Source organism: Hippoglossus stenolepis, chromosome 24 (genome assembly GCF_022539355.2).
Source record: "Hippoglossus stenolepis isolate QCI-W04-F060 chromosome 24, HSTE1.2, whole genome shotgun sequence".
NCBI lineage: Eukaryota > Metazoa > Chordata > Actinopteri > Pleuronectiformes > Pleuronectidae > Hippoglossus > Hippoglossus stenolepis.
Window position 1 is genome coordinate 3944179 of NC_061506.1, and position 19869 is coordinate 3964047.

At 46.4% G+C, this 19869-nt stretch overlaps 2 protein-coding genes across 2 annotated transcripts; one reads left to right on the forward strand and one right to left on the reverse strand.

Moving 5' to 3' along the window:
* Positions 1-775: 775 nt before the first annotated feature.
* Positions 776-7098, forward strand: enpp4 (ectonucleotide pyrophosphatase/phosphodiesterase 4). The gene is made up of 8 exons (XM_035150359.2): positions 776-912; positions 2113-2350; positions 2488-2781; positions 2944-3048; positions 3532-3730; positions 3808-3981; positions 4541-4810; positions 5027-7098. Exons 2-8 carry the CDS (start codon positions 2114-2116, stop codon positions 5119-5121), a joined length of 1374 nt encoding a protein of 457 aa, XP_035006250.2. The 5' UTR covers positions 776-912; position 2113; the 3' UTR covers positions 5122-7098.
* A 62-nt stretch (positions 7099-7160) lies between these two features.
* xkr6a (XK, Kell blood group complex subunit-related family, member 6a) lies at positions 7161-18683 on the reverse strand. The gene is made up of 4 exons (XM_035150358.2): positions 17559-18683; positions 14416-14612; positions 13370-13787; positions 7161-13141 (listed from the first exon to the last, which is right to left on the reverse strand). The coding sequence occupies exons 1-4, from the start codon at positions 18134-18136 to the stop codon at positions 12637-12639; spliced, it is 1698 nt and encodes a 565-aa protein (XP_035006249.1). The 5' UTR covers positions 18137-18683; the 3' UTR covers positions 7161-12636.
* Positions 18684-19869: the final 1186 nt, after the last annotated feature.

Below are 19869 nucleotides of genomic sequence, written 5' to 3' on the forward strand. Positions count from 1 at the left end.
TTCACCTTCACTGTTATTACCATGATTTATAGATGGCTTGTATATAAAAAAATAAAGCAATTACATCTTGGCAAGCGTCCTTATGACCTCATTATTTTATCTCAGGTCCGAGATTGTAACCAATCCAATTCTTTTTTATCAGTTTGAATAACTTGAAGTCACTTTTCCACGGACCGACGCTCACTTTCTTAAGGACGATCACTCTTTGACACAACACGAGGTTTAAGGACTCTGACAGCCATTGTCTCGGTCATGCATTTCTAATTTAGACTCATTTAATGTGTCACAGCTGGCATAGTTTTGCAGTGATTTCACTTGAATCTACAGACGCAACCCTGAGCTACTTTAATGTTTATTGACATAGAATCGTCAGCTTCTGTAAAGTTAAAAGATTTGCTCATTTTCAACAGAAATACACGAGTTAGTGAAACTTTTCATTCCACCACATCCTGCATTTCACAATGCCACCTTTTTGTTTATCTGGACGCTGATTGGCCGCTTCACCTGTCAATCCAGTTACAACCTCAGTGGAGGGTGACGTCAAGCTTGCGGCAACAAGATAAAAGACATACAGGTTTTACATCAAAATAAAAGCAGTGTATTTTAGAAACTCATAAATATAACAGTTTGAAGATTTTAAAATCTATATTAATTATGCGTGAAGAGTTTAGTTGGTATTTACGTGAGAAATAAGACTTAAAATGGCGGTAATCTTAAAGTATAGTAAGACGAGTTTCAAAGAGGGGTTTATTCTGAAATGCCTAACAGGAGGTTGACAGGACTAATGCTAGTTAGCGCGATGCTAGTGCGTCGCGTGTGTTTTTGAGGAAGTTCATTCATGAGGCTGCTGTGAGAGAAGTTTCACCACCGGTCCGGTGAGGAGGAGGAAGTCTACCGTCTGCCCGCTGACAGGTAACCGCGTCCCGCCGACCACCACCGCCGAGGCACCGCTGTCTCCCCCGGAGCCACGTTAGCTGCGACATTAGCAAGCTAACATGGGCTAAATCAGCTGTTTCTACCCATAAGGGAAACTCATAAACTTTGTTATTGCTAATTTCATGTCACACATTCTTAGTCTGGGATGTGTTTTTAATATTATTAATATTATTAAGAGTCACTTTAAGTTATTAAGTTATTGTTTAGAAGCTGTTGTGTACTTGTGTTTCTTGTTTTCACCTGTCACTTCCTGATCGTGTGTGTGTGTGTGTGTGTGTGTGTGTGTGCGCGTGCGTGCGCGCGTGCGTGCGTGCGTGTGCGTGTGAGACCTGTTTAGTGGGATCACACATTTATTTGCACATTGGTCCCCATGTTTTAAATCATCACATTTTCACAGTGAACACAGGTTTGAATTGTATTGATTGTACTTAATTTAAATTGTATCATCAAGTATGAGACAGATTCGATGACGGAGGGACAACATGTGTAAAGGGTAGAATTTACTTCTGGATATTAATGTTAACTTAATTACTTAATTGCTGATGGATCCAAATTTAGAGATTAATTCATTTATTTCCTCCTGAGTTCGCAGCACTTCAGTCGAAATTCAATGTCTCCATATTTGAGTCACGTCCAATTATGTAATCTAATTCCTTGAGATTTCCTCCGATTGCGTCTCTGAGATCACAGCTTGTGATATTTACTTTTGACAGTTGCTTAACTCCCCTTAATTCAGAAAGCAAATGAGAAAATGAGTTGAGCAGGTCTTCAAAAACATTGAGTGGTGGTTTCTTTCACTCTTTCTTCAAACCAGAACCTAAGAATCCTCTTGGATGAGACAGTGTCTTATGTAGAACTACTAAAGCTATTGCTCGCTCAGTTTTACTATAAGATTGGTCTGGAAGGTTTTCAAGTTGCCAGCAGGTGCAGTGTGAAGTAAGTCTCATTTCCCTGAGAGATTAAGGAAGTGCCAAGAGATATTTGACAGAAATACAATTCTCACTTTCTCGCTGTCATTCTGTATGTGTACATGTGTACGTTGTGTAGCCAGATGTCTTAGTTCCTTTTTCTTTTTTTGTAGCTTAACTCTAAAACCTTTGTTTTGGTCTGCACCACCTGTACCTGTCACAGCTGCTGGCATGACAAGATTCTTGTTTTTTGTTTAAACCTTTTCAGGATGTTACTAAAAGTGCTACTGGGCCTCCTGTGTGGCGTCACAGCCTCAGTCGCAGGCGGCGACGAGGCTCAGCAGGGCCCTCTGCCATTGCTGATGGTGTCCTTCGACGGTTTCCGGGCAGACTACCTGCAGAGGTTCCCCATGCCGAACCTGAAGCTCCTGTACAGCCAGGGGGTCCTGGTGGAGCAGCTCACCAACGTCTTCATCACCAAGACCTTTCCCAACCACTACACCCTGGTAACCCTGCTGCTCGCAGCTGTTTTCCTGATAAAGTAAAACTAGTAAATATGGAAGGTCTTAAACTGCTTAATAGAAGGAACACAAATCCATAAATATATATGCAATGTATATTTGACATTGTTTTTTTTCCCAAGGTGACAGGGCTGTACGCTGAGTCCCACGGTATCGTGGCCAGTAACATGTACGACCCCGTCAGCCACAAGCACTTCCACGCCGGCCAAGACCAGGACCCGATGTGGTGGAGCAAAGCGCAGCCCCTGTGGATCACGGCGCTGGACTCTGGCTACAAGACGGCGGCCATGATGTGGCCCGGCTCCGACGTGCTCATCAGCAGCCGCACACCGACACACTTCCTGCCCTATGACTTTAACGTGACGTTCCGGCAGCGGATAGGGAACGTGACAAAGTGGCTGCTGGGAAATGAAAAGGTAGACGTGCTTTGTGTGACATATAACTTTTTAGTTAAAGCGTCATTACGCTGCATTTCAACTTCTTTTCGTTTGCTCATCAATGTCCTCAAGGCCATAACATTCGTCTTGGAAGGGACAGCACCTGTAATCTGACAGTTTGGATCATATCTTTTCCTCCAGGAGCCGGGAGTGAAGTTCGCCGCTCTCTACTGGGAGGAGCCGGACAGGTCGGGCCACAAATACGGCCCAGAAAACACCGCCGTCATGACCAAAGTGCTGAAAGAGGTACAGTCATCTGATAACATTTACAAACTCACTTTGATCCTCACTCAAAATATTCCTTGTTGTACGCTCAGCTCTATCCTTTGTTTGCTGACTCTAGGGCTATTTTCACAAGTTAACTGATAACGTCGGGTGACGCCTGTGCAACTATTTACAATAGCAGCTTAACTATTGAACAGACCAAACGTAGAAGGGTTTCCTACTATCTGTGATGCAACAACATTAAGTTTAGCTTTATTCCATTTTGAGACATTTATCAAGTTTTTAGTTAAGACAATATTAGTTTTATTATCATTATTAGGTTTTACATACATGCACTTGTGTCTTTGGTGAGTTTACCCACATCCCTCGCAGCAGCAGCAGCAGAATTTCCATCCAAAGTTTTAGTGAAAATGGAATAGTGACATTTAGTAAGCGTGTCTTATCACATTTGATGGTTAATTAAATTTCAGCAGAACTCCTTTGACTCAAAGATTGGCTTGACAGGTTGACGACAACATCGGCCTGCTGGTGTCGAAGCTGAAGTACAATGGCCTCTGGGGTCGCATCAACGTCATAATAACCAGCGACCACGGAATGGCTCAGCTGTCGACCGAGCGCCTCATACGGCTGGACGACTGCATCCACCCTGACGACTACACGCTGGTGGACAGCTCGCCCGTCGCAGCCCTCATCCCACATAAAGGTAACCAGGTTCACATCAGCTAACATGCGACGACGGTTCCTCATGAAATATTCACAGAACCGTGTGTTCCTGTGCAGATCCAAAGACACTCTTCACTCTGCTGAGAACGTGCCACGCCCACATGACAGCATATCTGAAGTCGGACATCCCTGATAGGCTGCACTACCGGAACAACGAACGTATCCAGCCAATCATCCTGGTTGCTGATGAGGGCTGGAGCATAGTGCAGCGGGGGAACACGCTGTCGAGAAGTAGGTCTCTCAGTTATGTGTTATTACATCTTTCATCAATAGATGTTTGTTTACATGTGATGTGTGTGTGTGTGTGTGTATCTGTCCCAGGTTACATCACCTTTGTTTTCCATTAAACTGGAGGTTGTGACAAACTAATACAAGTCACAACTGAATAATCAAATACGACTGTTCGACAGGAAAAACCTTCTGGATGGAAAAAACTAAATGAATGGGTTCATAAATGTTTGATATGTAAATGTTTAAATCACCTGAACACCTCAGGTAATGTTTGGCTGAAAGATTAAAGTTTTCCCTGCTGGGAATGTTAATAGGATATAAGACATCAAGTTCTTTTTAAGTTGATCGGTAGACAAATACATTGGGTGTCTGCAGATCTGTGTGTCCTTAATCTAGTTGGACAACATGTCTCATTGATTTTAGTCATACTGGAAGATGTACTTTTCTTTAGTTTAAAAGTTAGAAGTTTCAATACAAAATATTATTACTAATAAACAAATATACATTTAAAGAGACTGTAGCCCCACCCACTAGCTCTTTCTCTTCTTCTCTCCCTCAGTGGGCGATCACGGCTATGACAACACCCTACCCAGCATGCACCCCTTCATGGCAGCGGCGGGGCCCAGCTTCCGTGAAGGTTATCGAATCAGCAATTTAAAGAGCGTGGACATTTACCCTCTCATGTGCCATCTGCTGTCGGTGCCACCACAGCCCAACAACGGCAGCCTGAGCCAGGCTCGCTGCCTCCTGGCAGCTGAGGCCTGCGGGGACCTCACCCTGGTGATCAGCCTGGTGCTGGGCATCTTACTGGTACTCGCCACAATCATCCGTAAGTCCAAAGGATCGCAACAGTATATTAATATTTGTTATATCAATGCATAATGCAAACCCCAGAGTTAGCATGTGGATATTACATAAAAAGGGGACCCAGAATCGAACCCTGGGGGACTCCACAAAGGGGTTATTTGTTTCTTCATTTTAACTATAAAAGAATGATCTGCATATCATGAACTGATCAACAAACTAACAGGACTTGTTTCTTCAGTACTTTTCAGGTGGCGGCGAAACTACCGGCAGTCACGCTCCCAACCTTTCCAGAGGCTGCAGGTGGACGACGATGAAGAACCCCTGTTTGAGTAAACCAGTCAGACCCGAGCGTCACAGACTGATCTGCGTCACCTATTTGAGCTCCAATAGGTACTTTCACTTAACCCACTCAGGCCGCCGCCCTAGATTTCACCAGGCATGGGTGCACAGCATGCATGTGCATACACAAACGTGCAGTAGAAGGAGCTGCTGTTTATAAAGCCTTCAGGCCAACAGACCCACCGGCTGTATTCAGAAAGCTTCCATGTACACAGAGGTGTTACTACTGATGAATTTCAAAGAATTTATCCATTCACCTTTAAACTACAAACCACATGTATTCTCCCACAGCTGTGTCTTTGCCTGCACTGTAACAGAGGCATTTTAATGGTTTTGCGCCCGTCAACTAATTGAGCAAACAGTTACTGGTCATCTGTCAATAAACAAAGCCAAAATATCCCAAGCACAGATGCTTTAATTACCTTTAATTTCAAATAGATTAAGTATTAAAATAACCAGCAAATGAATAAAACGAGTGTCAGCACTTGTAGCCCTGTTTGCAAAATTACTACTAAAAGTAGTAATTTTAGGCTAGTACTACCTTAGTACTACTTTTAGGCCACTTTTAAATGGGCTATTCCTGATTAATTTATAGTTAAAATAGCCTATTCATAATCACGTCATGTCTTAAAGGAGACTAAACTTTATGATTAGGCTTATTGATATCACGCCCATTCCGTCCAAGAGATATTTATATATTTGATGTATATGTTTCATGTGATTGTTTATTTTTACATATTTTGGATCAGAACTTTTTTAAAGAGTAGGTCACAACAAACCAGCAAGTTCTGAGTTTCCACGACTCCTTACTAGAAATCCTTCTGAGGGGATGTTTGTGCGTACGCCCCCAGATGTGAGGTTGTACAAACAGCTGTAGGAAATAATAGCGAATAGTAGTGGTGGTTATTTAATTCTTCATAATGTTACTGGTCTCTCGTAAAACAATCATTTTACGAGAGACTTGAACCTGTGACGAGAAAACCAGTGGTGTTCTGAGGAAAACTCTTTTTAGATTTTATAGATGCTACTGATTTAAGATATTTATTTAATATATTTCTGCGGGAACTGAAGGAAACTTCATTTTATGAGATTTTTGTATGTATAGTGTTTAGTGTAGTTTAGCTTTTTTGTCAGAAGAGGGAGCCAGTTACAAATGTTTCTTGTGCAATGAGAAAACCCTTACTGATGTAGAAATTCTTATGATTGTGTTCATTTATATTTTATTTTGAACTGTTACTGTTTTGTGTTCCTATTTTTTATTAAATTATAGTATATTAGGTAGAAATCACGTTTGCAGTACTTGATGATAAAAGTATTTCTTATTATTATGTACAAACTTAATTAAAAGAGAAATACAAATACACTGTTCACTCACTTCTGCTCAAATCTGCAGTGACCAGATGTTTTTAGGACATTACTTTGTGTTTTTGTTTTTGACTTGTATGTCGGAGTGTTAGGCCAAATTAAAGGGAAATAAAATAAGAATAAAGTAAAACTTTTAATATCAACTTGAGCCGGAGCGCTGCAGAGAGACCAAAAAATACACTAACACATTGTTGGTTTTGGTCTTTTTATAGGATTTGTTGACAACAGCCACACTACAGAACGTCACATGCAGTGTGTTCAGGGTTTTTTTTGTGTGTGTGTGTGTGTGTGTGTGTGTGTGTGTGTGTGTGTGTGTGTGTGTGTGTGTGTGTGTGTGTGTGTGTGTGTGTGTGTGTGTGTGTGTGTGTGTGTGTGTGTGTGTGTGTGTGTAAAAAAGTGCATCATTCAACTGAAACTAAGGGGAAAAAGTCCACATCCAAACTCTTGCCATGTTATATTGTTACTCAGTTTTACACCTCAATAGTCAAAAAGAGGCTTTGAGTCTCAAAATAATCATATTTATCATGTTGGATCATTAAAGTTACTGTTTCCTGGGTTGAGATGTGTACTGAACTATGCAATTTCAAATAAATCTCATCGAAAGTCTGACTTTCTGTTTGGTTACTCAAAGCAACGTAGGAATAAATGGAAAGAAAGATCGACACGCGTTTGGAAAAATTAATTTATATTCCTTTATATTCTTTTTTTTTTTTCTCCATAGCAGTCACAATGTTACAATGTAATAAAATGGTAAATATATAAAATCAAACTCAATACTGACACATACATTTCTGTATCATGTTCCAAACCAAATGGACTGTACATGTTTTCCATTTATATCCGTTTTTTATATCAGTTAAAATCTGTCATCATTTCTATGTAGTTACTGTATCGGTATCACTGTAAATCTTTGTTTCTTCACAGATAAATAGACTTTATTTTTCAGGAGGTATTGTAACAAAAATAACGTATTTCCTAACGCTGGCCGCCTGGAGCCACTGAAAATATCATTCAACTCTTCCCCAGAATCCTTGTACTTGAAAACACAAACCAGAGACATCAGAGCTTCTGGTTTCTGTCGCTTTACGGTTGGTCGGAAACATTCGGTGTGAATTTGAGAATGCCTCCAAAGAGCGGAAGATTCCCTGAATGGTGTTTTTTTTGTTGTATTTATGTTAATGAGCTGACGCAGGAGCGGTTTGAACACGGTTGATGACGACAGCCATCGTTTCTGTGGTGAAGTCGGGAGGTGTGAGCCAGACGGCCGCTGACGAAAAGCCAATGGAATTTAATTTGCGGGAGCTCGCAACCTTGAAAATAATCGTTTGGGAAACATTCAATTTCTTGCCGAGAGTTCGATTTGGAAAAATTGTACATCGCTTGTACGCTTAAATATAAAGATTAACGGAAGCGGCAAAGGGAATAAGGTGAATATTTGTACAAATTTCACCAATTAGATTTAACATGTCAATTTGAGAGTTTTAAAGATGCTTTTACGCAATCATTTTAAAAGTTTGTTGTTTAATTAAACAATTTTTTGAAGGGATAGTTTCTCTTCAGATGGCCGTCTGGCAGATCACCTCCAAAAACGTCATCCTGCCTAAACATGTAATATCGGTGTGCTTATACTCAAGACAACACGATGGCACAGACTCCTACGAAAACACAGTTTCCAGTCAAGCCGTATTTTTCTCCTCTCGTCGTACATTCTGGGTTATTTAGAAAGAACATTTACTATCGGTACATTTGAACGAGCCATCTACGCGAACTCATGGAACATAGGAGGATTACCAGAAGAAGGTATTTACAATCAAAAGGCCAACCACAGAAAATCAAAGCTACTTTTGCACATCGAATTCTCTAGAGCTACTTTTTTTTTCTTTTTTTCTCAAGCTGAAGAACATAGTGACAAAGTAAAAGCTCATGGTACATCTTACAGGTACGTCCACGTTCAGGTTCGATTCGACCCGGCTCTGTGCTTTTAGTGACCAGATCTGAGTCGAACCACGGAAAATCGCCTTCAGTCACAGAATTTGTGTATTTGTGCCAAACCAAACGTCAGGATTTCAATTGCAGTTGAACTCAGATCTGGTTGAAACTGGTCTGAGGTCAGAAACAGCGTCTGGGCCTCGAGTTCTACGAAACCAAGATGAGTGACGATGCTCCTCTCGCAGCTCTGGACCAAGCAAGTCAAACTTTGGCTAAAGAAAACGCATATGAAGCATCACTAATACAGACACGCACACACGCACACACAAGTCACACATGCTCACACACACATCCTAACTACAGGCCTCATATGCTTTGCAGACCCTGATAATGGAACTTTTGTGTGGATTCTTTCAATCAGATGCACATTTCTCAGTCGGGAGGTTGCATCCATCATGAATCTTGACCTCTGGACTCCAAGGTCAAGAAGCATTACACAGTTTTCTGACTAATTTTATCCCATCAACAAACTTGATTGAGAGAAAAATAATAAATTAAAAGCATAAAAATGAACATAAACACAGAAAAACCTACAAAGAATTCAAACAAATGGTTACATCGTTGCACATTTAACACTTGAACCACCTCCAAAGGCTAAAAGTCATGATAAAAACAAGAGTACAGTGATGTGGTATCTATTTGTAAAGGTTTTCCAAAGCCCAGAACCTTTCTTGCCTGCAACCTTGCATAGCTGCGGATGTGTAGCCGTACAATAACTGACTGGATCTTCATTTCCTCCAGAGTGGGCCGGGTTAAGGCTGCGGTTGTTTGTTTGTTTTTGGATTAAAGAGAAGAAACTCATCATTTGCAGCGTGCAGACTCGACTGCAGAGTCTGGATTCATGGATTGGATGGAACCTGAATCAAAAATGGGGATGACACCTGCAGTTTCTGAGGCTACAACCGAGTCTGAACGCCACACGTGATTGGTTCCATACAAAGAAGGAACTGTATATTGTTTTTTTGGTTGTGTCAAACCTGATTTGGCTGTGTTAAACCTGATCTCTGATTGGCTGGAGCTCGAGGTGCAAAGGGGGCGGGTGAGGGGTCAGCGCCGGGGGATCCGGTGGGACAGCTGCTCTCGGAGCTCAGCATTAATCTCCCTCTAACAACCCAGAAGCACATACGAAGCTGTGACTCTTCAAACCTCTGTAGTAACCTTTTATTTTCCTATAGGAGCACGTTGGCCCTCAAATCTAGAACATTCATGCAAGAAATTCACGATTACGAACTGAAAATGCCCGACTGTGTTCTCTAAATGGCACGTGTTCGGCTTTTAGGACAACGAGCTAACATGATACGCTGTTTTCCTCTTGACGGCTGTGCTCCAACACCCTGAACCCACGCTGAACGTACAGCGCATGTCCAGTTTGGAGTGTGTACCTAAAGCAATCACCACCTTCCCGATGTTTTTGCACGTAACCATCAAAGGAAATAACCCACCTCCACTTTGTGTCGAGCGGTTAAGGCATTGTTGCTTTTTCCCACAGGGACGGAAGGTGTTGCTGCTTTTTTACGTACACTCTCCACACGAGGAGTCGGATTGATTGAATTACACCATTCGATCAATCTTAATGTGAAACACTCTTCACACACTTTTCTAAACATATTTGGCTAAATTCTTCTGACCACTGTAACCACAACTATACAAAAACCACCCAGCTTGACTCAATAGCACCATATGAATATTGTTCCCAAATTATAAAGGGGTGAGGGACTATTGGACATCAGTGTGTCAGTGTGTGTGTCAGAGGTGAGGTAGGGACATCTCCCATGTTGTTACACTACTTCTAATTGTGTGTGTGTACTAAGCATATCTCGCTGCTGCGGAAGAAAACCCTGTGTGTGTGTTTATGTGTGTGTGTGTGTGTGTGTGTGTGTTTGTGTGTGTGTGAGCATGTACACTAAGCACATCTCCCTGCGTCGGAGACTTGCATAGCTTCTGCAGGACAGGAAGAGCAGTTGTCCGTTTGGACGGAGCCTTTGGCACAGCCTTGGCCGATAACTGAAGGCAGTACTCAATTCAAAGAGACAATCTGCCCTTATTGCACCATAAGTACATGTGTGTTTTTTTTATATTTGCACCATATGAAGTGGGATTAGCAGCCAATCGACTCTTGAGCTCGAGCGCGTTGCACCATATGAACACTGCTGCGTCTGTCGCGCGTTCGCACTAAAGCTACTTGCCAGTCTGCAGCTATCTATTTGTTTTTAAATCAACTAGCACCGCGGAAAAAAGTAATGCAAGCTCGCTCCTTGTTCATGTTTGCGCTTAAAGGGATACTTCAACATGTTTGTGCCAGGCTCCTTGACTCTGTTTGATATCAGCTGGTTCCCACTGACCACACTTTCTGTTTTCTGTGTCCGCTGATAGTCGAGTACTTGTCAGAGTTGGAAAATGCTATTTTTTCTTAGGCTACTCTAATTTGAACCACCGGAAGTCCATTTTGAAGGTGACATCTAAAAAAATGTGTATTGTATCATTCAGATTACTCAAAATCACCAAATCCTCGGACATTAGAAGCTAAAAAAGGAGGGATTCCAATCAGGTAATTTTCTGAGTAATTCAGCCCAGAAAACCCCAAAAAGCAGCTTTCAGCCTGCTGTCCACCTGGAGAAATGTGTTATTTGACCAATCTGGACAAGAAACACAACACAATATGTCGAACTACCCCTTTTAACACAATTCATCCACTCTTCTCCTCCACCTGCTCAATCCTCTTGGAATAAGAGCAGAGGAGTATCTGAAATGGCTCATGGCCGGGTTTCACCTGCTCTACCGCTTGTTGTGAAGCATCGAACGGCTCTTTCACCACTTTCCAAACCCCTTGTCCCCCCTCGCGGCCCGATTACGGCGCGAGATTTCCAGAGCGACGCTCCCGTCGACGGGCTGATGACTGATAAACTCGGCTCATTTGTTGTCGCCTGCCAATGTAACAGCTTGGATTACAGGGATAAACAAACAGAAAAATAAATAATAAGCGACTCATCACAGCTCAGCCGTGGGCGGCTTTGGAGGAGGCGATGCTGGACGCGGCACAAAGAGGAGACAAGTCATCGGGAGGGCCTCGGCAATTGAAGCACAAAACTGTTTTACATCAGCTTCATTGGCAGCACCGTGTGACCATGGGACCGACGTGATGAGGAAATCACACACGGGAAAATGTAGCAGACAGAGATCAAAAAGAATTAGTCTCGCATTCGCTCTCTCTGTTGAAAACTTGAATTTCTCTCAGTTTTGCCATTGTCCAAACAGGTAAGCACTTTTCTTTTCGGGTACACATGCATAAAGCAGCGTGAGAGTTGAGAGTCTTAAACACTTATATTTACTCTATCATCTTAAATACTTTTAGGTATTTTTAATGTTTAATGGCCAATTTTCACAAACATGAGACCGATATCAATCTTCTTATCTAACTCTGCCAAACCTATTGAGAGGCTGTCGCTCGCTGTATCTTTAAGTTTTTAACAATCCTCTTGTCTCATCCCATCATTATCTTCCAGTAACTTTGTCAAAACACGACGAGTTCTACTGCTTTGTTCGCAGTCGACAACAACGTAACGGTACGTAAGAAGCCTCCCTTCTCTACATAGAAAATATATACACCACCTTTTGACTAGACTAACGACAACACGTTCACAAACTCCTTTTACTTAAAAGTGACGTTTGGTCTTTTCTTTGTCACGTCTTTTTATTTTACCGAAACCCGTGAAGAGTGTGAGCGACGCAACACAAACGGCATGCAGGGGTCAAAGACCCCGACGGGAAACTGAGCTCGCTTTTCAATTTTTTTTGTTGTTGTTTTCTTCACAGCAGAGCGTAGACGTGCGAAATCAAAAGAAACGACGCCAGAGGAAGAGCCATCAGAGACGGAGGGATGGAGAGAGGAAGAGATGGACTCGCGCTGAAGCAGCTTGTTGAGTCGTGGCCGGTGGGACTCGCGGGTCGGAGGTCCCCACGAGGGGTGTGTGTGTGTGTCTGTGGGTCAGGAAAGTGTGAGTGTGAGTTGTGTCCGATTGCTTTTGTGTCTGTGTGCTTATACCAAGTGTGCCATTGTGTGTTTTTATATATCTTCTCTAAATCTGAACATCCATGTATACAAACATCTTTTCATGGTGGCACATGTGCTTGTGTGTATATATGTGTGTGTGTGTGTCAGAGTGAGGACTCGTACTGTAACAGTTCATACAGTAGGGGTCCATCACGGTAGCGAATGCCCACGGCAGCTGGCGTTATGTACTGCAGGATGTTTATAGTCCTCCGCAGGCGCCTGTCTACGTAGTGGGCGTCCCACGCCGGGTAACGCTTCCTCGGCATGTCGATCTTTATGAGCGGCCCTCCTGGCTTGGACGTGGGGGGCGCCGACCTCACCTGGAACACGGGAAGACACGTCCCGGCCACGTCCTCTTCCGTCTGGGACTTGGTCATGTGGGCTGGGGTGGGCGGGGCGGTTGGCGGGGCCGACGGGGGCAGAGGGAGACCCCAGAGCAGCTGGGCGCAGCAGGTGGAGGCGGGGCTCGGCTGCATGTGGGCAGTGGCCGGGTGGAGGAAGCCGTAGTACAGCATCATGACCAGGACCCCCCCGGCGAACGTCAGGTAGACGCTGCACAGTGCGGGGAAGGCGTAGGAGTCGGTCAACACCGGATCCCTGTAGGCGTACCTGCAGGGGGTTGGAACACAAGGGTTAAAACTCCTTTGTGTGTGTGTGTGTGTGTGTGTGTACTCTGTATACACTCTTGTGTGTTTTGGCCAAATGCTCCACAATACTTGGTACCTTTATAAAAAGCTGAGTTTCCTATTTTGGGGAAAACTACAACAGTATTTTGGGGAAAACTACACAAAAGGAGTAAACTGGTTCAGGTCTTTCTCAGATTCTCTTTGGACTCACCACAGCCCAGTGAGGATGGTGTTCTCCGCCAACACCACGGTGTAGTACGCCACCATCCTGTACCGCGTCTGGCCCTCCTTCACGTTAAACCAGCAGAAGATGTACACGATGCCGACCACCATGTTGAAGAGCACCTCCTCCCATTTGGACATGCAGAAGTCGGTGCCGCCGTGCACCACCCAGAAGGCCATGGCGCACCAGTGGAGCACCACGAAGATCCCGAAGTAGATGTGGAAGAGGGAGGCGAAGAGGGCGAGCGAGAGGACGCGGGACGAGATGGTGAAGAGGCGCCAGAAGAGGTGCAGCAGCGCCCCGCGGTAGCTCATGCCACGCTGGTCGTCCCGAGAGTCGCGCAGGAGTTTGTGGTAGGAGGCCAGGACCCAGGCGAGAGACAGGAGGGAGGCCAGGGAGGAGATGCCTACAGAGACGGAGCAGGGTTACAAGAGGAAGATTTAAAGAAAGAGAACAGAGGCGGATGATTAACATTCTTCTTTTTCTTTTCAATCAATCAGAGCAAAGTCGAGTCATGATTTCAAGGTACCAAAATATATATTGAGTCATTGGGGGTGTGATGATTTGAGCACTAAGTAAGAGGCAGAGTCTGACGCACCAGAAACATTTGACACATAATGGTATGAGTCTAAAATAAAAAGTGTCCCAGCTCCTGTGTGCATCCACCCCCTGCACTAGTCACATATTAGCATTGGATTAGAAGGTGTCCCGAACCTCCACTGATGGGGATGAATAACACCAGTGGGTGGCAGCCTGATACATCGCCTGCATGAATAAGGAGGAGGCTGACGGACTTTGCTTAGCACATCCCCCGATCACTTCTGATTGTGCTCGACTACCTGAACAACCACCACTGTGTGAGAACCCACAGCCGCACCATCTGCAGCCACAAATGACTGAGAACCAATGTGTGCAAATTGCTAATTACTGCTTGTGCAGCTGTTTATTTGTGTGCGCTCTGTGGGTGTTGTGTTTGTGAATGTGGCAGGAAGCGGGTCGCCCCCCCGGCTTCTCAGACGCCGGGCTCCACCTACACTGCAGCGTCTCGGCCCGGTTCTCCTGGATCATGATGCACAGCTGCAGGACCAGCTGAGGCGCCGACTCCAGGAAGGTCTCGAGCAGCCGCAGCATGTTGACGTCCGCGTACTCGAACATCATGGCCCAGTACCACCGCCGCTGGTACTCCTTCTGCCGCCGGGACATGATGCCCAGGTACAGGGTCCTGATGTACCTGTACGGGGTCGGAGGGGAGAGCGTTGATGACAGATATTCAATCTTACTGTTTTCATCCTCAATGACACTTTTCAGGCTCATATCAATTTGTCAGTGGATAGAAAATGAAGCTATTTTGATAACTGATTAAACGTTTAATTCATTTACACAAACTATCAAATATTCCCTGGTTCCTGCCCCTCAAATAATATATAATGATCATTTTCTTATAAAGATCAATCAGGAAAATAATGAATAATGAAAATTATCAATCAAAAATGCAAATAGTTAAGTAACAGGAAGATAAACTGTTGGCTTGTAAATTATAATTGATGAAACAAACAAATCTAAAACCTATAATTAAAACCATACTGAACTTCCATTTTAAATGCGTCCAGGTTCTATTAATATAGAAACGCTTGGTGAGCAAACAGCCGTGAGAAGATTCTGATCCATACATACTGAGTGGATCTCTAGAAGTACAGCACATGTGGGTGGGATGTGGGCAGCGATTTCAATTAAAAGTGCCTGAGGGCTTTTGCAGAGAAGGTGTGTGCATGTGTGTGTGTGCATGTGTGTGTGCATGTGTGTGTGTGCATGGGCTCTTAATGAAAATCCTCCTCCTTCTCCCCAGTGTGTGCATCACTACTGTACAGTGGGGGTCTCCATGTACGTGCGTTCCTGGGTGTCATCGAGTGCGTGCGTTCCTGCGCTCCTACATTATGCATGTTTCTGTATGTACGCCCATTACAGCCATCTGGCTTGAAACATACCATCTTAATTCACATTTCATAAATAATGCAGCATCTGTAGGAAAAACGCTTACACGTGCATGTAGGAACCGTTTAGAGCTGGTTTCATGGATTTTGCAGCTTTAAAACGAGAGAAAGGCCAAACTGCAGTTTGTCCTTGACTGGGGAACAGTGAAGGGTAAACAAGCAGCACGTTTTGTTTAGCGTTTTTTAACCGCGTGAACAGGAAGTGCTCCCAGTTGCGTTCAAGAGGAGGGTTGAATCTTTCCTGTGCGGCGTGGCAGGCGAACGCGATGGCCTTTAAACATCTCGGCGTGGAGGGATGTGGTTTGAAAACCCCGTGTACCGAATACAGTAGATCTTCCTCCCCCCACCACTCTCACTCCTTCCCTCACTCCTCTTGCTCCTTTTTCCTCTCCCCTCCCCCCATTCCCTCCGACTGTGCATGTGCAACCTCTCTCCCTCTTCCTCCTCCTCATCCTCCTCCTCCTCATCCTCCTCCTCCTCCTCCTGCTCCTCCATCCTCACCCCTCCTTTCCTCCACAGCCGCTCCATCTCTAAGCAATCTGTCTCAATCAGGCCATATACCATTTCCTTTGCGACAACACCACCCCCACCACCACCAGCCGTACCTCCCTCCTCCCTCTTCTTCTCCTCCTTCCTCCTTCCCCCTTTCTCCTCCACTTCCTTCAGGTGGGAGAGTCCATTCCGCAGGCCGAGGGGGGTGTTGTGATGATGATGACTGGGTGGGGTGGATGGACGTAGATGAGAGATGCGAGTGTGTGTGTGTGGGGGAGATGTTTTAACCCTACAACCACAGAGGGACCGAAGTGGATAAGTGTAGCAGGCACAGCGGGATGTAAACACACACACACACACACACACACACACACACACACACACACACACACACACACACACACACACACACACACACACACACACACACACACACACACACACACACACACACACACACACTGTACTCTCCCTGCTGCCTGCCCAGAGGCAAGTGGACACCATTAAGGAGTCTTCTCGGAGAGAGTGCTGGGGAGGGAGAATCTCTGTCCTTGGTTTAGAGGCTGAAGACAAGCAGGCGCACACACACTACTACTGCCTTCACTACTAGTAATGTAGTACTACTACACACACCTGCACAAGCAAACACACACAATATATCACACGGGGAGCGAGGAAGGCAAGGAATCTCAATTCGCAGTAGAATGAAGCGTGTGTGTGTTTCTGTTTTCTCCCGCCAGAGCTTTTAGCACTACAATTAGCACCCTCCCTGGTCCAACTGTGTGTATATGTGTGTGTGTGTGTGTGTGTGAGAGAGAGAGAGAGAGATGGAGATGTGTTGCCAGAAGCGCAGATGCTTTTCCTCCATGTACTCTCTACATGCGAGCTGACACTCATGGGAAGAGCCGTGACACCGTTTTTCCCACAGTCTCACACACACACACACACACACACACACACACACACACACACACACACACACACACACACACACACACACACACACACACACACACACACACAGATTTCTGTTTTACATCCACATCCAGATCATTGACTAAGACGCTGTCCATGGTGCTGGAAATTGACAGCATTGCTAACACACACACACACACTGGATGTGTCTGTCGTCTTTAACGTCACACACACACACACACACACACACACTGATCGCTTACACACACACACACACACACACACACACACACACACACACACACACACAGATTCCCAATCCACCACCCAGATCCCTGACTGAGACGCTGTCCAAGGTGCTGACATGTCTAACTTTACCTTTAACACATCGAGCTGAACATAAAGAGTTCACCTGTCACCATCTCAGTCATAATGTCAACTTTTCATGAAAACTGTCAGGAAACTCTTGGAAGTGTGTGTGTGTGTGTGTGTGTGTGTGTGTGTGTGTGTTGTCTGTCCTCCTCAGTGTCTGTGTGTCAGTCCCAGATAGTGTGTGAAGTGCTGGGGAGGTCATCCTCTCTCCTCCTCTCCTGCCTGTCAGGATGGAGCAGCCCTTCTCCTCCTCTGCTCACATTGAGCAGACACCCCTCCCTCCCCCTGCCAGCAGCGTGAAGAGTGTGTGTGTCCGTGTGTGAGGGGAAATGAGTGTGTGTGTGTTAAAGGGAGTGTGGTGTTAGGTGAGGTTCAGGTGTGTGTTGTTGTTGTTGTGCCCCCCCTACCTCCACACTTGTCCCAGCTGGAGGATGTGTATGATGGCCTGCCACAGCCAGATGGTGGCCAGCTGCAGGCGGTCCCTGCCGGGGTACAGGCACCCCAGAGCCACCGCGCCCCTCTTGCTCAGCCCCTCCACCTCCCCGAGCCCCCCGCCCGTGTAGTCCTGCACGAACCAGCGGAAGCTCAGGGTCTGGACCAGCACCGACGGCACCAGCACGAAGAAGAGAGTGAGGCCGAACCAGAGGTAGTCCTGCCGGCGGTAGTAGTCCGCCGCCAGGCACAGGTCCGTGCCAACGTCCCAGAAGAAGACGAGGAGGGCGAGGATGATCCAGAGGCAGTCCAGCCACAGCTGCTCCCGGGGCGGGCAGTGAGACTCCCGGATACCGAGCCCTCCGGGGGGCTGGCCCCCGCCGAGCAGGGAGCCGAGGCAGGCGGAGCGGCAGCCCCAGTAGCAGGCGGAGGTGCGGCAGCACTGGCAGATGTGGATCGCGGCGGAGTCCAGCGGCTCCTCGCCGTCAACATCGTACAGCTGCGCGAAACCGCCGCCGACCCCGGCTTTGCCGCCGTCCGACTGCGCGGCCATGTTCCCCTTCCCGCTCCTGCCCTCCTGCGAAATGCACGACAACCGCACCGTGGTGCTTTCTCGCGGGGCGCGGACACCACGTCACTTCCCACAAGCCCGCTGCCCCGCTCCCTGCTCACGCGCCGCGGCGACTGCTGTGACTCGTTCTCGCCCGGGGCGCGAGGAGCCATCAGAGCCGGCGGCCGCGCGAAGGCGGCTCCGCTTCTTCCGCGTCCGGTCGAGGCTCCGCCACCGGGCGCTCGTGGGCAGCAGCGGAATCGGTTTCCGTTCTAGTCCCGCAGCCCCGCATCGTCCCGTCCTGCGCGCGCGGTCATCTAGGGCGACGGGAGGCTATGACGTAATGCATCTCCCGCTGCTCTCAAGACGCGTGTGTTGGTTTGTGCGCGCACCGGACACCGCGCTACCCCCACACCACGACTCGTGCGTAACCGGAGACCCCCCGACTCCCACCACTCAGTCCACCCGCTCCCAGGTCGCAGGTTCCCGGAATCACCTGCAGCCGCTCACCCGCTCCTCCTCTCTGCAGCTCTCTCTCTCTCTGCATCTCTCTCTCTGCAGCCCCTCTCTCTTCTACTCTCTCTCTCTCTCTCTCTCCCCTCTCTCCTCTCTTACTCTCTCGCTGCAGCTCTCTCTCTCCCCTCTCTCCTCTTCCTTCTCGCTCTCTCTTACTCTCTCTCTCCTCTCTCTGCAGCCCCTCTCTCTTCTACTCTCTCTCTCTCTCTATCTCTCTCTCGCTCACTCTTACTCGCTCTCTCTCTCTCTCTCTCTCTCTCTCTCTCTCTCTCTCTCTCTCTCTCATCTCTCTCTCTCTCTCTCCCTCTCTCTCCTCTCTTACTCTCTCGCTGCAGCTCTCTCTCTCTCTTACTTTCTCTCCCTCCTCTCCCTCTTCTCTCTCGCTCTCTCTTACTCTCTCTCTCCCCTCTCTCCTCTCCTCTCTTACTCTATCTCTCTCTATCTACTCTCTCTCTCCTCTCCCTCTCCTCTCCTCTCCCTCTCTCTCCCCTCTCTCCTCTCCTCTCTTACTCTATCTCTCTCTACAGCTCTCTCTCTCTCTATCTTACTCTCCTCTCCTCTCCTCTCCTCTCCTCTCTCTCTCCCCCTCTCCTCTCCTCTCTTACTCTATCTCTCTCTACAGCTCTCTCTCTCTTATCTTTCTCCTCTCCTCTCCTCTCCTCCTCTCCTCTCCCTCTCTCTCTCCTCCTCTCCTCTCTCTCTTACTCTATCTCTCTCTACAGCTCTCTCTCTCTCTATCTTCCTCTCCTCTCCTCTCCTCTCCTCTCCTCTCTCTCTCTCTCTCCTCTCTCCTCTCCTGTCTTACTCTATCTCTCTCTACAGCTCTCTCTCTCTCTCTCTCTCTCTCTCTCTATCTTACTCTCTCTCCTCTCCCTCCTCTCCTCTGCTCTCTAGCTCTCTCTTACTCTCTCTCCTCTCTTTCTCTCTCCCACTCTCTCACTCTATTTCTCTCTCCTCCCTCTCTCTCTATCTCCCCTCTTTCTTTCTCTCACCCCTCTCTCTCTCCTCTCTTTCTCTCCCCCCAAGTGCACATCTGCACGCGGGCTCGTGCACGTGCACGCGCAGTGGGGTCTCGCCCACTGCTGCTGTAAAAGCTAAACAGTGATTGTTTTCTAATGGGGGGGAATAAAACAACCATTTTTTTCTCCATCTGAAACAGGGAGGAGAAATGAGATTTCCACCTTCTGCCATTCATCTCTCAATCAATCATCATCCTTTCT

Coding starts and splice junctions, on each gene's coding strand:
- enpp4 (XM_035150359.2), top strand. CDS start 2,114: ATGTTACTAAAAGTGCTACTGGGCCTCCTGTGTGGCGTCACAGCCTCA. Junction 3,731..3,807: donor AGCCCTCATCCCACATAAAG/GTAACCAGGTTC, acceptor GTTCCTGTGCAG/ATCCAAAGACACTCTTCACT. Junction 3,982..4,540: donor GGGGAACACGCTGTCGAGAA/GTAGGTCTCTCA, acceptor TCTCTCCCTCAG/TGGGCGATCACGGCTATGAC.
- xkr6a (XM_035150358.2), bottom strand. CDS start 18,136: ATGGCCGCGCAGTCGGACGGCGGCAAAGCCGGGGTCGGCGGCGGTTTC. Junction 13,788..14,415: donor CCGGGCCGAGACGCTGCAGT/GTAGGTGGAGCC, acceptor CCGTCTCTGTAG/GCATCTCCTCCCTGGCCTCC. Junction 13,142..13,369: donor ACCATCCTCACTGGGCTGTG/GTGAGTCCAAAG, acceptor AACCCCCTGCAG/GTACGCCTACAGGGATCCGG.